The 17,183-nt window shown below is 43.5% G+C and overlaps 1 protein-coding gene across 1 annotated transcript in view; it reads left to right on the top strand.

The window, feature by feature from the left end:
- The window catches only part of LOC126237321 (uncharacterized), a 127,612-nt gene extending 114,457 nt beyond the window's left edge, over positions 1 to 13,155 (top strand). Inside the window, exon 3 of the mRNA XM_049947290.1 lies at positions 11,232 to 13,155. Coding sequence (XP_049803247.1) covers positions 11,232 to 11,437 — 206 coding nt within the window. The 3' untranslated portion in view covers positions 11,438 to 13,155. The remainder of the gene's footprint in view (positions 1 to 11,231) is intronic.
- The last annotated feature ends 4,028 nt before the right edge of the window (positions 13,156 to 17,183 follow it).

A 17,183-nucleotide genomic window follows, 5' to 3' on the forward strand; every position in this document is an offset into this window, starting at 1 on the left:
AATGTCTCTGCGTAGCTATCGACATTTGTTTACTCTCCACTCCACGAACTCCATAACAAGTCATCACATTCCCTTCCCTCCTCAAACGTAATGAACATTTCTGTGTGCGTTATACATCCCACAAACTGCATTCTAGCAACCTTGTTGCCCAATTGCTTGCCCACAAACTCGACTCCACCAAGAAAGACGTTTGTGCACCAATTTTCAGACCTGACAGTAATGACACGAAATAAATGAGACTGCTCGCACTGATAGACAATAATTTTTCGTGGCCTGTTAGTTAATTATTATTTTTTGACTTGATATATGTTTTTATGCTATATAAAGTTTTGTCAAAAATCGATCAGCTCAATGACAGACGATAAACTGTTTACTGCGAATCCATTGTTGGTTCCAGTCGAAATGTTTGAGGGCTGAGATCTGATACAACATGTTCGATTCATGAAGGTAGTCTTCGAGCTATTTCGGTCCGCTGCTCAAAACATTTCTGCGTCATCTTGCTCCAGGCCCCGCAGGAGCTGCGTCGTGTTTGCTTTTCCTTCGTAGAGCAAGAACAAGTCTGTGGTAAACTCCTCCTGTACTACCACTGAGCTGATCGATGTTGATAAAATTTTGTTCTAGTTCAGGCTCGAAAAAACCCAATACGTCCAAGGCAAACAGTGCTTGAGTAATAAGAGTAGTATCGTGTTTTTTGTCTTGAAGTTGCATATCAACACTCATTTCCGACCATACACATTGACCATATTTATTTATTTATTTATGCATTTATTTCACCCGACAAGGTTAGGGATTTCAGGCCCTCTCTTACAGCTAACCAGAGATCCTCAGTGAGTATGAGCAATATATACACAACAGTACAGAAAGAACAACGAGAAATAAAAGGGTAAGATCAGTAGATGAAATGAAAGGAAGAAGAGAGAACTAGAAAGGGACGAGAAAAGCATGGATAACTTACATTGTGACAGATACCGGTTTTCTGTTGGACAGAAAGACTGCAAAGTGGTTTTGGATAAGATGCAAGTTTCAGGGTAATTTGTTCCACAATCGCATGGCTGAAATGGCGGAGCAGATGAACAGTAATATTTTTTGAGTCATCATTCTCTTGACTGGTTTGATACGGCCCGCCACGAATTACTCTCCTGTGGCAACCTCTTCATCTGAGTGTAGCACTTGGAATCTACGTCCTCTATTATTTGCTGGATGTATTCCAATCCCTGTCTTCCTCTACAGATTTTATTCTCTGCAGTCCTCTCTAGTACCGTGGAAGGTATTCTCTGATGTGTTGGCGGATGTCCTACCATCGTGTCCCGCCTTCTTGTCAGTGTTTTCAATATATTCCTTTATTCACCCATTATCCACAGAACTTCATCATACCTTACCTTACCAGTCCATTTCTCGCTTGCTTATGTAGAACTTGACGCTTACTACCACCATCAGCGATGACAACTCGCAAGAACTGGGATAAATATTGACTAAATAAGTGGCTACGATCACGCTTGATACTCGTATTGGCTACAACATTCACATTCATTTTATTCGTTCTTTTAGAACTATTCTCTTTTTTATACAATAAACCGTGTTTTAACATTCACAGCGGAGCGCTCAGAACAGTACTGACCACTCATTGGCTGTGGGAGTATTCATGACGTAGTTGCAAAGAACAAGAGTAAATTCGACCGCCATCATTCATGACTCCATCTATAGTCACAGTGGCGCATGCTGATGCACATCTTCAATGGATCGAACGATAGAAGAACCGGCTGACAGAAGGCAAATAGTCTGGTCCGAAGATGACGATGACGATTATGATGATGTGTGGTTTGTGCGGCGCTCAACTGCGCGGTCATCAGCTCCCGCGATCCGAAGATGCAAGGTGCCCAGTGAGTCATTTTACCCTTAGCGTGTGGAGAGAGTGGTTTATATCGGAAATGATTCTGTGATAACTGGGTTTTCAGTACCATGACCTGGCCCCAATCGGTCATCTAAATGTGAACATGACATTTATTCCACAACTCGAGGATGCTCTTAACACTCCTGTTTTCCAAGATGATAATAGCCACATTCATGGGACTTCACACATACATTCTTTGTTGAACGAAGAACTGGGCACCCTATCCAACAACCTATGGTCTGCTAAATCATCTATTCTTAATTCCATATAAAACGTCTGGGTCTATATGGAATAACGGTGTATACATAGCAATCAACGTCCCCACGAATCGGTGCCTCTACGGGATCGCATAGGTACAAGGAAGGTAACACAAAGGAAACCTTGGGAACAGAACGAATACTTCAACTAAGCGACGAAAGGAAGAAGTACAAAAACGTTCAGGGAAAGACGGGAATAAAGCAGCACAATTCACCTAGGAATGAAATAAATAGGAAGTGCAGGGCGGGAAAGGTGAAATGGCTGCGGGAAAAATGTGAAGATATCGAAAAAGAAATGATCGTCGAAAGGACTGACTCGTCATGTAGAAAAGTCTAAACAATCTTTGGTGAATTGAAAAGGAAGGGCGGTAACATTAAGAACGCAATGGAAATTCGACTGTTAAACGCACAGGAAAGAGTTCGCTGGAGGCCTCTGTGAGGAGGAGGAATTGAGTGTGCCGCCCAGGGTAGCCGAGCGGTTCTAGGCGCTACAGTCTGGAACCGCGCGACCGCTACGGTCGCAGGTTCGAATCCTGCCTCGGGCATGGATGTGTGTGATGTCCTTAGGTTAGTTAGGTTTAAGAAGTTCTAAGTTCTAAGGGACTGATGACCTCAGAAGTTAAGTCCCATAGTGCTCAGAGCCATTTGAATTGTCGAGTGAGTTGGTAAAAAAAAAAAAAAAAAAAAAAAAAAAAAAAACGGGAGTCGCTAAGGAAGACATAGGGTATCCAGTACTAGAGTCAAAATTTAAAAGACCTCTGGGATACTTGACGTAAAATATAGCAGAAGGGATAGAAAACATTCCATCAGAATTCGTACAGCCATTGGGTGAAATGGCAACCAAACGATTATTCATGTTCTTGTGTAGAATCTAAGAGACTGGAGAGGTAACATCACACTTTCGGAATAATTGCGTCCATACAATTCCGAAGCTAGCAGTGGCAGACAGATGTGAAAACTATCCCACAATCAGATTAATATCTTATGCATGCAAGCTGCTGACAATAAAAATATGCAGAAGAAAGGAAAAGAAAACTGAGACTCTGTTAGATGACGATCAGTTTGGCTTTAGGAAAGATAGAGGTACCAGAAAGGCCGTTCTGATTTGCGCTTGGTGTTGGAAGCAACACTGAAGACAGTTCAAAATGGCTCTGAGCACTATGGGACTTAACATCTGAGGTCATCAGTACCCTAGAACTTAGAACTACTTAAACCTAACTAACCTAAGGACATCACTCACAGGATACGAAACTGCGACCGTAGCAGTCGCGCGGTTCCGGACTAAAGCGCCTAGAACCTCTCGGCCACCGCGGCCGGCACTGAAGACAGTTCAAATGTTCAAATGTGTGTGAAATCTTATGGGACTTAACTGCTAAGGTCATAAGTTCGTAAGCTTACACACCACTTAACCTAAATTATCCTCTAAGGACAAACACACTCACCCATGCCCGAAGGAGGACTCGAACCTCCGCCGGGACCAGCCGCACAGCTCAACGACTGCAGCTGAAGATAGTCAAGTACACTCAAACGATCTGTCGATCTAGAAAAAGCGTTCGACAATGTGAAGTAGTTCAACATGTTCGGCATACTAAGAGAAACAAGAGTAACCTACACGAAAAGACTGGTGATATACAGTATGTACAAGAACCAAGAGGGAACAATAAAAGTGGAAGACCATGAACTTAGTGCTTGGATTAAAAAGAGTGTAAGACAGGGATGCAGTGTTTCGTCCCTACTGTTCAACCTATGCACCGAAGAAGAGATGATGTAAACAAAAGACAGTTTCAAGAGTGGGATTAAAATTCAGGGTCAAAATTATTAATGATAAGATTCGCTGATGACATTGCTATCCTTAGTGAAACTGAAGAAGAGTGCTGAATGGAATGAACAGTACGTAATATGGACTGAGAGTAAACCAGAAAACGGAAAAAGTTATGAGAAGTTGCAGAAATTACAACAGCGATAAACTTAACATCAAAATAGATGGTTCCAAAGTAGACGAAGTTAAGGAAGCAAAATATTCCATGACGAAAGAAGCAAGGAGGACAAATGGGGTATTCCTGGTCAAAAGAATTCTATTAGTATCAAACATCGGCCTTAATTTGAAGAAGAAATTTTTGAGAATGTGCGTTTGGAGTACAGAACCGTATAGTAGTGAGTCACTGACAGTGGAAAATCGGAGCACAAGAGAATCTAAGAGTTTCAAATGTGGTTTTCCAGAATAATGTTGAAAATTAGGTGGGGTGGTCAGATAGGGAATGAGGAGGTTCTCCACATAAGCGGCCAATAAAGGAACATATTGAAAACACTGCCAAAAAGAGGGGCTAGGACAATAGAACATCTATTAAGAAACAGGGAATAACCTTAATGGTACAAGAGGGAACTGAAGAGGGTAAAAACTGTAAGGGAAGACAGAGACCGGAATACATCCAACAAATAATTCAGGACGTAGCGTGTAAGTACTACGTCGAGATGAAGAGGTTGACACAGGAGAGGGATTCGTGTCGGGCCGCATCAGACCAGTCAGAAGACTGATGATGGAAAAGAAACGGGCTCTAACCATCAACGACTGGCCTCGGATGGTTATGGCATACCTGAAAGAAGCTCTTGGACGAACTGAGGCCTTTGCAATTGCTGGAGCCGTGCTTACACGGTATCAAAGCGATGTCCCCTTTCCGTTGGGCTGCTTCTAATTTTTTTTTTTGACAGTTGTGTTTCAGGAAATACCGGACTTGTCTGCCTAGCAGTTAACCTTTATTTTGATAAACCGGAGTATGTTTCCGGGAGACAGTATTCTAATGTACTGATGCAACCGAATCAAACAACAAAAGTTCTCAATTTAAAGCCAGATAATCGTGTCCACAGCCTGCTAGGAACCTATTCCAGCTGGTTGGCCGAATTCCGGCAGTCAATTGTTTATAGGCAGTAATACCAAAGTGTAACATATCCTCATATCCTGTATACCGTCACGACACTCCTCCTCATTTTTGGTATACATTGCGACAGCAGCGTTCCAAGCGGACAGAAAGCTAAACTTCTGAATGTGATACCGGACGAGTATGAATAATATGACTTATACTGAATCGTAACATAGCTCTTACAGTGTGGGAGCGTATGCAGTGCCATAAAGTCGAAACTGATTGTAGAATAACACCTCATTTACCTTCCTTCAGTTTCCTAAAAACCCTGGGAGGTACGAAACAGTACATTAAAGGACAGTTTATTCACGAGTTTCTTGTAACCTACAGGTATTAAACGAAGAATGTCGTTTTCTTTAAAGAACAAAAAAAGTCTAGTAAACAGCTAAAGACCTGACATTTTGCAGAGAGAGTCGTGCATCTAACAACAACGTGAAGTTATTTTCACTGCACTTCCAGTCAAATCAGTGTACATGGAACTTAGATAACTTGTATGGAATGGGAATACCTACATTACTTAAGGTGCCAAATGAGCCACCGCAAGTGTGGCTGAAGGGACAACCACACAGGTGTAATAATAAAATGTCAAAGGCAATAAAAATATTTCCGAACACAGAAGAAATCGATTCCACAATGGTTGCTACGTCTGAACCATAAACGTCAAGAATCTGCAACCCATTCGCTTTCGAAGCAAAACTAGTTACATGTACAAAAATATTCGTGGAATTAAAAAGTCGAGTGCAGTGTAAGATTATGTGAATCACTGAAATCCATGCAAAAGTATTACGTGTCAAGGAAAGTGCCTACCAAAATAAGAACGGAAAGCAAAAGAAACATACTTCTTATGCCTGAAATATTTGTTTTTATTCCCTTGCTTTCAGACGAGTAAGCTGTGATTATACATATATTTGAAAGTATTTCTTCGCGAATAAGTTGTACTTTACGTCACTGAATCAGAGAAATTCCTCGTTTTTTACATTTAATTCACGATCATTCATGTCTTTTAATCATTTACTATTGCTTGGAACGCAAAAATATAATATTTCGTTAGTTAAGTAGAAAATAATTAAAAACTAACGTTCATCTTACGGTTGAGTTTCTCGCCGCTAGGGGCATTAGTGTCGTTTCAGCTGTCTGGCGGTAACACTTTTCACAGCAGGAGTGTCGCGACTGTATACTCGTATGTTAGACGGTAGTGCTACCTTTAACTGATCCACTAGTGACTCCGCGAAATACGGCAGCGCTTGAAGGCATTTCTGCCGGGCCAGCTGACCCGTTGCTCCCCCGACTTCCTGTCGTTTTGAAATCCTGATGAGAAAGACTAGACGCTCGCTTAAATGACGCGAGCTCGCTCACGCCAGTGGTGTAGTGTTCCACGAGACTTGACGAAAATGGTTGCCGAACCTCGGGTTTCGGCCTCAAGTTACAAGAGCCTGAGGTCGCACAGCCCTGTCCGCCGACAAAGGAAAGCACGCACTGAGGCGAGGCCCCTGTGTCGGTCTCCATCAGCGCCAAAAGGCAACAAGAGCTGCGCGTTACTGACAGATGCAACGGTTCTCCGGAGAGCTTTGGCCCCCTTCCTCCGCAAGATATAGGGGAAAGTTGAAAAACCTGCAGACTTCGAGAAGAGCACCACAATTTTGATTCCAAGAGAAGCATCCGTTTAATAAGTCATGACTGCAAAGTAGTGACAGAAATTATTTATGGAAGCATGAAAAAACTGGTAAAAGCAGATCTCTGGGAAAATCAGTTTGCGTTCCAGAGAAATTTAGGAACACATAGGGTAATACTAAGAGCTACATTTATATCACAAGTAGATTCAGGGAAGCCTTTTGACAACGTTGATTGGCATCCACTCTTTAAAAGTCCGAAGATAGCAGGGATAAAATGCAACTACACGCACCCCATCCCCACTCCCAAAGAGACTCCAATCGGCTTCTTCTTGCAGACAGTGAAATCCTATCAGCTAAGCTATTCCACGCCAGGGTTCCTCTTTCCCCCTTCACTCTCCATCTTTCTCTATCGTTTTCCTCTTCATACTCCGACCGTGTGCACACCTCAATCTCCCTCCTTTTGTCTCTCATCATCCACCCCAACACGTACCCTAATCTTCACAGATACTACCTAATGGATCCATTTGCTTATACCCAGACCCTACACGCCCCCCCCCCCTCTATCTCTCTGTGTTTTCTCACCCCTAAACATGTTCCACCAGTATAGGTCCTTCAGCTATTTAGTATAAGGACATTGCTACCTATTTTAAATCGTTACATGTCTGCAGGATTTGGTGACTGGGTGACTGTTTTAGGCTACATCTGCACTGTGTTTGTAACCCTCTCTAACCGATGCTGGGCGACCATCGCACGACACTGGAATGAAAACAAACATTAAGACTACAATATAAGTGCCTACAATGGAAACAGAAGCATGATACGACAACAACCGATGACTCCCAATTAGCGAGCGACGAGTTGACGAACCAAACATGTATGTTTCCAGTCCGATATCTCAACCCGAAGGCACATAATGACGGCGAATATTGACTATCTGCAGCTCTTACATAATTACTCATTAACACTTCTTTATTAGTAATACCCGACATGAGTATGAAAAAGTTATTGCACAAAGCTAATTGTGGTCGCTTGTGATAACATGTTTTTTCTTCTGCACTGTTACATACCATGAAGTTAGACTGACCTGGTATATCGTTTCTTTTGCGTTCAAAACTGCGATAAAATGCTTCTGTAATCTTGAATTTATCTGAGTTAATTAGTAAAGGTCGGCAAGTTTCAGAAAGTTCCCTTGTAGATCTTTCTTCATTAAACTGCTGCACTCGTACACTTTTGTAATTCTCTTATTAAGGAGAATGCTGTTCTTCAGGAGAAGACGACATAGAAAAATCATACTCAAGTCACTCGCGGTACCCCCACAACACAACTGCAACTGCTTCTCAGTCGGGCGTTAACTGGGGCCAATGTAGGCACTCACGATGGACGACGTCGGTCGACAACCGGTCTACATCGGGTCAGGAGAAATAAGAATCCAATATATACACCTTAGCAAAAGTTTGGCATATCACATAGTTTACTACATTGACATCCTATAGCACACTCATTGAGGTTTGACAATACATTATTAAAAAAATAAACATAGTTCCTTCTGAAAACAAGAAAGATTTTGGGAAGTTACAAAAAAAAACATCACAAAACAAAGCGGTACACCTTGAAAACAAAAACAAAAAAAACAGTGAAAATCTTTATCTCCTGATGACGATAATCAGTATTTAGTAGTGAGTATGTCCTCCACGCACTCGGACGAGTTCTTCCACTCTGCGAGGCATGCTCTGGATGAGACCATCAAGTTTATCTTGGGGTATGGGGTCCCAATCCTCAATGGAAACTTCAGTGAGGTCCTGCAGATTGTCAGGTGGATTCGGACGCTGTGCAATGGCCATCTTCAACAGGTCCCACACATGCTCAACTGCATTCATGTCTGTAGGACTGTGCTGGCCAATGCAGTCAAATTGCCGAATGTGGGAATAAGAGGGGTCCGCCTTCCCATCATTACTGCAGCCCAGAACATAACACTGCCACCTGCAAACGGATGGCCTTCCTGAACGTATCGGCTTCCTGGTGTTGTTTAGCGTTTCTCCAAACCCTGACCCGTCTAAATTTCGGCCTCAAACAAATTCTGGTCTCGTCAGCAAGCATGACATAACCCCATTCTGCAATGGTCCGATGTTGATGCTCGAATGCGTCGGTTCTGTTGGTTCAGTGAAAAACCTCTGACTAGTCTCCTGGAATGAAGACCATCCTGTTGCAACCTTCTACGCACTGTGAGGTCTGAGATACGAATCCCTGTTGCCTGGGAGAAGTCATTTCCAATATTTGTGGCAGTTGATGTTGGGCGCCTGCGAACCGACAGTTAGAGGAAACGATCCTGCATTGGTGTTATACGAGGACGACCACTGCAAGATTCGTCGTTCACATTTCCCGTCTCTCCGTATTTTCTCCACACCTTAGACACACCACTTTGAGTGACATGTAACCGATCGACAGCGTCTTGCTGTATATGACTTTATCAAAGTGTTGTATGCCCCCACGTCGCAAATTACACTACTGGCGATTAAAATAACTACACCACGAAGATGACGCGCTACAGACGCGAAATTTAACCGACAGGAAGATGATGCTGCGATATGCAAATGATTAGCTTTTCAGAACATTCACACAAGGTTGGCGCCGGTGGCGACACCTACAACGTGCTGACATGAGGAAAGTTTCCAACCGATTTGTCATACACAAACTGCAGTTGACCGGCGTTGCCTGGTGAAACGTTGTTGTGATGCCCCGTGTAGGGAGGAGAAATGCGTACCATCACGTTTCCGACTTTGATAGAGGTCCGATTGTGGCCTATCGCGATTGCGGTTTATCGTATCGCGACATTGCTGCTCGCGTTGGTCGAGATCCAATGACTGTTAGCAGAATATGGAATCGGTGAGTTCAGGAGGGTAATACGGAACGCCGTTCTGGATCCCAATAGCATCGTATCACTAGCAGTCGAGGTGACAGGCATCATGTCCGCATGGCTGTAACGGATCGTGCAGCCACGTCTCGATCCCTGAGTCAACAGACGGGGACGTTTGCAAGACAACAACCATCTGCACGAACCGTTCGACGACGTTTGCAGCAGCATGGACTATCAGCTCGGAGACCATGGCTGCGGTTACCCTTGACGCTGCATCACAGACAGGAGCGCCTGCGGTGGTGTACTCAACGACGATCTTGGTTACACAAATGGCAAAACGTCATTTTTTCGGATGAATCCAGGTTCTGTTTACAGCATCATGATGGTCGCAATCCGTGTTTGGCGACATGGTGGTGAACGCACCTTGGAAGCGTGTATTCGTCATCGCCATACTTGCGTATCACCCGGCGTGATGGCATGGGGTGCCATTGGTTACACGTGTCGGTCACCTCTTGTTCGCACTGACGGCACTTTGAACAGTGGACGTTACATTTCAGATGTATTACGACCCGTGGCTCTACCCTTAATTCGATCCCTGCGAAACCCTACATTTCAGTAGGATAATGCACGACCGCATGTTGCAGGTCCTATACGGGCCTTTCTGGATACAGAAAATGTTCGAGTGCAGCCCTGGCCAGCATATTCTCCAGATCTCTCACCAATTGAAAACGTGTGGTCAATGGTGGCCGAGCAACTGGCTAGTCACAATACACCAGTCACTACTCTTGATGAACTGTGGTATCGTGTTGAAGTTGCATGGGCAGCTGTACCTGTACATGCCATCCAAGCTCTTTTTGACTCAATGCCCAGCCGTATCAAGGCCGTTATTACGGCCAGAGGTGGTTGTTCTGGGTACTGATTTCTCATGATCTATGCACCGAAATTGCGTGAAAATATAATCACATGTCAGTTCTATTAGAATATATTTGTCCAATGAATACCGATTCATCATCTGCATTTCTTCTTGGTGTAGCAATTTTAATGGCCAGTAGTGTACTACAGTGCTGAACACAAACCGAATGCAGCTGTTGTTGACACCGGACTGCTCGCGGTGTGCCGCTGCGGCAGCAGTATGTTTACATGACTGGTTTTGTGGTTGGTTGGTTGACTTGGGGGAGGGGATCAAACAGCGAGGTCATCGGTCCCATCGGGTTAGGGAAGGATGGGGAAGAAAGTCGGCCATGCCATTTCAAAGGCACCATCCCGGTATTTGCGATTTAGGGAAATCACGGAAAACCCAAAACAGGATTGCCGGACGCGGGTTTGAACCGTCGTCCTCCCAAATGCGAGTCCAGTGTGCTAACGACTGCTCCAATTCGCTCGGTACATGCCTGGGAAACGGTCACAAAGCGTGCCAATAGAAATCACCGTCCTGTGTGTGAGCTCTAACGGGATAATGCATGACTGCATGATGTGCCTAGGTCAGTGAGACCTCTAGTATCGTGTACATCATTTTGTTCCAACCTTTTTTTGAACATTGGAGGTATAGCCTTAACTATTTGGTAATAAACGAGATTTCTCCTCTGTTATACAAGGGTTACTACTAGGCCTTGTCCTTTTACCTTTTTGATCATCTGCTGCCACACGTCACTCTTGTGAAAGATCCCTCGGCCAACAATGTGTGTTTTGTGTTGGCAGTGAACAACGGCGACCTCCAGACGGTGCGCTCCTGCGCGTGGGTGAAGCCCGAGGACCCGTGCCCGCCTTCGCCGTCCGGCGCCTACATCCGCGAGGAGGAGTGCTCCACCTGCACGGCCGACCTCTGCAACGGCGCCGGCGTCGCGACGCCCCTCGTGCTGCCGCTGCTCGGCGTCGCCGCAGTCGCCGCCTACTCGGCGCTGTGATCGCCCACCCCGTCTCTCTGGGCGTGGGGCTGCAGGGCTGGTTGGACTCGACTCCTTATATTTAACCACCGCTTCAGTGCTCGAAACCTTGTGCACACCGACCTCCTTTCCATGATGTTCAAGCCCTCCCACCAGCATTTCAACACCGCTGTTGGCGGTACCCAATACTGTATCCCCGTGGGACTCCTGTCACCACATTGTCACTCTCTCGAGCTTCGATTTTGGAGTTCCACAGTACGAGGAAGGTGCTAAGATCAGAATATTTTATGTCGGCATACTTCCTTACATAGAGCGATACTTAACATCTCAGCATCTCTCCTGTGCCAATTTGGAGCACAACATGGCACTGCGATCACCAACGGCAATTTTAAAACTCGTGTGTAGTGGAGGTGCTCCTCACACCTACAAAATTTTGTTAGGTCACATCACTCCGAGAAACTCCGGGAGAAAATTCGAGGGCAATTCGAATATAAGGAACTATCGGTCGCAAAACGCAAACCACAGTGAAAATCAAAACTGTTTTCTTTGCACCAGTTAGCTACACCTTCCAGTTGCTTCTCTACACAGTCGCCAGTACGACTTAGACATCTGTCGTAGCGTTAAACCAACTTCACATTACCCTCGCCACATAAAGGAGCCTCCTGTGCTTCCCTACAATTTTCTACTTTTGACTGCAACTCATTGTTTGTGCCACAATTTTGTCTTCATAGCCAGTGGTTCATTTGAACAGAGATAAAAATCAGAGGGAACCAAGTGCAGGCTGTGCAGTGGGTGATCAAACACTTCACATCAAAAGCGCTGCAGGAGCGTCGTCGATGCCTCTGAAGTGTACGGCCGGGAACTGTCATGGAGAAGGAAATGCATGACAGTTATGTTATGTGGGGTTGCATGAAATCAGGCGAAATCTCTCGACAGGCACCCGTAGTTGGCGGGAGACACTATTTTTTAGCCATCTTTACGCGCTCACAGTGCGCTCAGAACTGAAAAGAGCGATGTGACACTGTCTACGGGCATACTAGAGACACAGCCCAACACATCTGCAAAAGCGTTATTGTATTTTCGGATTTTCACTGTGGTTTCCATTTCGCGACCGATCGTTCCTTACTTTCCGAATAGCCTTCGTAATTTGTAAGCAGTGCGACGTCTGTAAGGGGATACAAAAGTGAATAGCTGAATGACGAGACGTTCGGAACGACACTGATACCAAGCAATTATTGTACTATTACTTAAGACATCTAAACTTATATGAAAGTACAATACTCATGAAAAAGTATTAAAATCGTATTTCTGGCGGTATTGTCCCAGTCATTTACCTATAGTTCCAAATGGTGAACAATTAGGGATAACTTTTTAGGTCGCACTTACTCGACATTTTGCGACTGTATGTAAGAGTACAGAAGTCATTTTTCCCGTTATCGCACCCAAAGCACTGAAGCACACACTTTTCTTTGTTTTAAGCACGAGGTTTCTTAGTGTCTAACACATACATACAGAAAATCATTGGACATAGAGTATAAGGTTTAAGTATTCTGAAACATTTTATTGTGATATTTCAACAAATACAAATATTTCTGTATTATGTATCTTTAAAGATGTATCTAGAGTGTACAAAAGGCTTGAACTTTAAAATACTATGTAACTGTAATTATTTTTTGTAATTAGATTATTTACTAATTCATGTAACAAATTAATAAACTGTACGTGTTGTGAACAAAACACTGAACGTCTTTTTTTTATTTATTACCATGGCAATCAGATGTAGAACTTGTACACACAAAATAGTTACACCAAAAGAATCATTTTAAATGGAATGGGAATTGGGATGAATGAGGAAGGTTCACGGTGTAGCCTGTAAGTCTCCACCCCGTCTTGCCATATTTCTTTGGTTATTAGCAGCTGGAAATGTAATTAAAGGCAATCGGAATTTATTTGGTAGTTGGTGAAGAACTGACATACAGGTAACCTAGCGAAAGTTAAGAAATGTGGCTGAGTCACAACTCCATGTCCTCAGTTAAGTTTTTTATTTACTACACCGAAAAGCCAACCAAAGTTGCAAATTTCACTTTTATTTACTTTATCACGCATTTTCAAATCATCCAGATAGCCAAAATGGTTATTTCCAAAAATACCACGTCAAAAAATACATAAGTATTATGAAGTGGAAATGAACAATTACAGTGCGTACAGCTGCTGGAAGTTCATATAGTTTTTCTTTTTATTGCTCACTGCGTCGCAGTACATGAAGGTATGCACACACAGTTTATATACAACAATACACAGTGACGGTGTACGCAATTTTAGTCACTGTTTATTACATACAAATTCTACTCTTAACAAGTTACAGTTCTATGTCGCTCTTATCGCTACTTTTCCAATATCATTTTCACTATAATTAGTGCAATTCTGGAAATATCTTACTAAAATTTAGATGAACATTGTATAGGACAATTACTGTTCCCTATCTTTCACATACAATTATTAACCTTACCACATGATACACTTTAAACCCGACTACAACTTAGTTCTCTAACTGATATTGTTCTTCTCGTCCAGTTTCCACCGCTTACCTATTGACATTTATTTAACTTTTAATAATCACCAATGTTCAACACAATGCTGTTCTTCAAAATTCTGCCTGCCTTCACTCACGACATGAACCATTCACTCACTGCCACTTGAAACAGCATGCGCGCTCTCTAATGAATGTTCCCCTCCGAAGGAATTAGCCCCTGGCACTGTATATTGACTGCAAGTTGGCCAGTCGACTCCCTTGTTCTGAATCAGTAGAAGTCGGTAAAAGTCGGAAGGCTTCGGATAGTGGTCATTTGCTTTCGTTTGCAACCATCCATATCTAGCTGACAGTACTGAGTGATATAGCTATTGTTATCTACCGTATTATTGTTTTGTACTTCACTCTATTTTGTACTGTTCCCTTTCTTTCCGATAAGTGTACATGATAGCTGCACTTAGGATCTTTGTTAATCATGTCAAGTCGTAAGACTATTTCAGTTTCGCCTTCATACAACATTTAAGTGATCTTTCCCTCCGTGCCTGACTTCTACTATCGCGAAAGCGTGTAGCAAAGGTTAAGGTGCCTGCACTGCAGGAAGTAGGCGAAGCTTGTTCCCTGGATGGACCGGGCTTGTTTCCTCTGCATCCTGAAGCACCCTCTTGCAATCCGTCAGCTTACAATTTACACATTATAGACTTGGGGTGCTTACTAGATCACACTAGTTCGTGCAATCTGCGTTGACAATCTGAAGCATTTCAACTTCATAGACAGAACAGCGTAACATCCAGTAAGGACTTGTACATAAATCTCGTAACATACTTTGACAATATGTCACATGCAGCATGATACATTGCAAACAATTCACAAAGGTTCCAGCAGTCACGTTTAGTTTCATCCCATGCATGTTCTGTCGGGCAGGGAGAACTAAGTGGTGTGAGCCTTATATGGTGTTTCTAGCGTGTAGTAAAACCTCATGATGTGGCAGCTACATGAGTAGAGGTGTTACCTTGCTGGAGCATGGGGCCGTACTACAAGGTCAAGAATGAATGACTGCTAGAACCACGTTACTGAACGCACCATTTTACAATCAGACATAGCCAGTGCAGTAAGATTATAGTAGGGAATATTGCTGGAGTCCTTGGAATTTCTTCCGGGGTGCACCATATAAGGTAAGTTTGAAACATATCTACCTTTTGAAACATATCTGTCAGCTGCTTAGAAACGCAAATATTTTATGTACGAGAGTGTACTATTTGTTAACCATATCTTTACCTGTGATATTCCTGCACAACACTTCTGGTTTTACCAACCTTTGTGAACATACAATGCAATGGCGCATAGTAGCCTTACTGTTAGTGCTGTTACTGGTAACTGCCATTTCAGAACGTTGTGAGTTACAATACGAAGTTTCAAAAAAAATTGTTCAAATGGCTCTGAGCACTATGGGACTTAACATCGGAGGTCATCAGTCCCCTAGAACTTAGAACTAATTAAACCTAACTAACCTAAGGACATCACACACATCCATGCCCGAGGCAAGATTCGAACCTGCCACCGTAGCGGTCACGCGGTTCCAGACTGAAGCGCCTAGAACCGCACGGCCACTCCGGCCGGCCACGAAGTTTCAGTTCACACCACTACAGGCTAAAACTGTTGATGAAAGGTGATGCTTCCATCCTCTGCTCCGTGTCTATTCTGACATCTCCATTATAAAACTTGCGCATTTTTCCGTTATCTTATTTTACTCGGTTCATTTGAACACCGCTCACAAGAAGATACCTAAAACGCAATAGAGGAAGCCTTGTTAAGGAATGCAGATAGAACAGCTCTTTAGTAGCATGCCTTGTTCCTTTCACATATAGAGAGCATATGGCTCAGTTTAGTGACAAGTAGACAACCCACACTGACGACAGAGTGAAGTAGCTCTGTTACCTGAGAAAGAACGCAAAGTAAGCAGTGGTGAAGGCCCGCCCGGCTAGCCGCGCGGTCTAACGCGCTGCTTCCCGAGCAGGCAGGCGTGCCGGTCCCTGGCACGAATTAGTGTCCGGTGTGCCGGCCAGCTGGTGGATGGTTTTTAAGGCGGTTTCCCATCTACCTCGGCGAATGCGGGCTGGTTCCTCTTATTCCGCCTCAGTTACACTATGTCGGCGATTGCTGCACAAATACTGTCTCACGTACGCGTACACCATAATTACTCTATCACGCAAACATTTGATGAACACTCGTCTGGTATGACACGTTCCCGGGTGAGGGATATACTGGGGGCCGAACTGCACAATAACCCTGGCTTCGGTGTGGGTTGACGGTGGGGTGAGTGGACTGCTGTGGGGTTGTGAACCACTGAGGGCTATGGCGGGGCAAAGGTCCCCGGTTTAATACGCAACACGCAATGCACAAATAATGATGATAAATGACTCCCAGTCTAGGTGGAAAACTACCAATACTTGTTATTTATTAGCTTAACGCAATAACTATTAAAAATGGAGATCTCAGGAATACACTATTTGTTTATTGTGTATACCTTACTAACATGTACACATTATTACATCACTATTGCAATGCATCAGCCAGACAAGACACTCAGTCCACCAACTGGGTACAAGAGCCACCTGACACTGAGACCAGTAAACACCGGCTCAGTTTGGAGTCGAATGCCGACGAAAACCAAAGGGCATTCATCCATTCTGTAGTGTATGTCCGACAGGTATCAGAGCAGTCGCGGACCAAGACGCATATTATAAGGCAGGAGTAAAAACAAATGTTAGCAAGTATAGAAACTTGAGTAAATTTTAGTGCATATCTTTGTGTGAGGCGAATTTTCCGGTAGTACAGACTAGAGGCAACATAACAGCAGAACTCAGATTTCATCCAGTTGTAACCTCCCAACAGATAAAAAAATAATTATTTATAGCATTCACATTTAGTGTAACCTCCCAACAGAAAAATTCCGTAACCTCCCAACAGTAAAAATAATATATCATTCACATTCAGCGTAACCTACCAACAGATAAATTCGGTAACCTACCAATAATAAAATCTGACTAGTCTCTCAGTAAAATTGTGGCTCACTTGTAACCTTTCAATAATTGACTGTGAATCTAAGCTGGTAAATTTGGACGTCAGCAGCGCTGCGTCATGGCCCTGAAAGATCATACTGAATAAATTGAAAATTCTTACCTCAATAAGGTCGCCGGATAAGGCGTATATATGTGCTCCTATATGAAATTTTTCTGG

Source organism: Schistocerca nitens, chromosome 2 (genome assembly GCF_023898315.1).
Source record: "Schistocerca nitens isolate TAMUIC-IGC-003100 chromosome 2, iqSchNite1.1, whole genome shotgun sequence".
NCBI lineage: Eukaryota > Metazoa > Arthropoda > Insecta > Orthoptera > Acrididae > Schistocerca > Schistocerca nitens.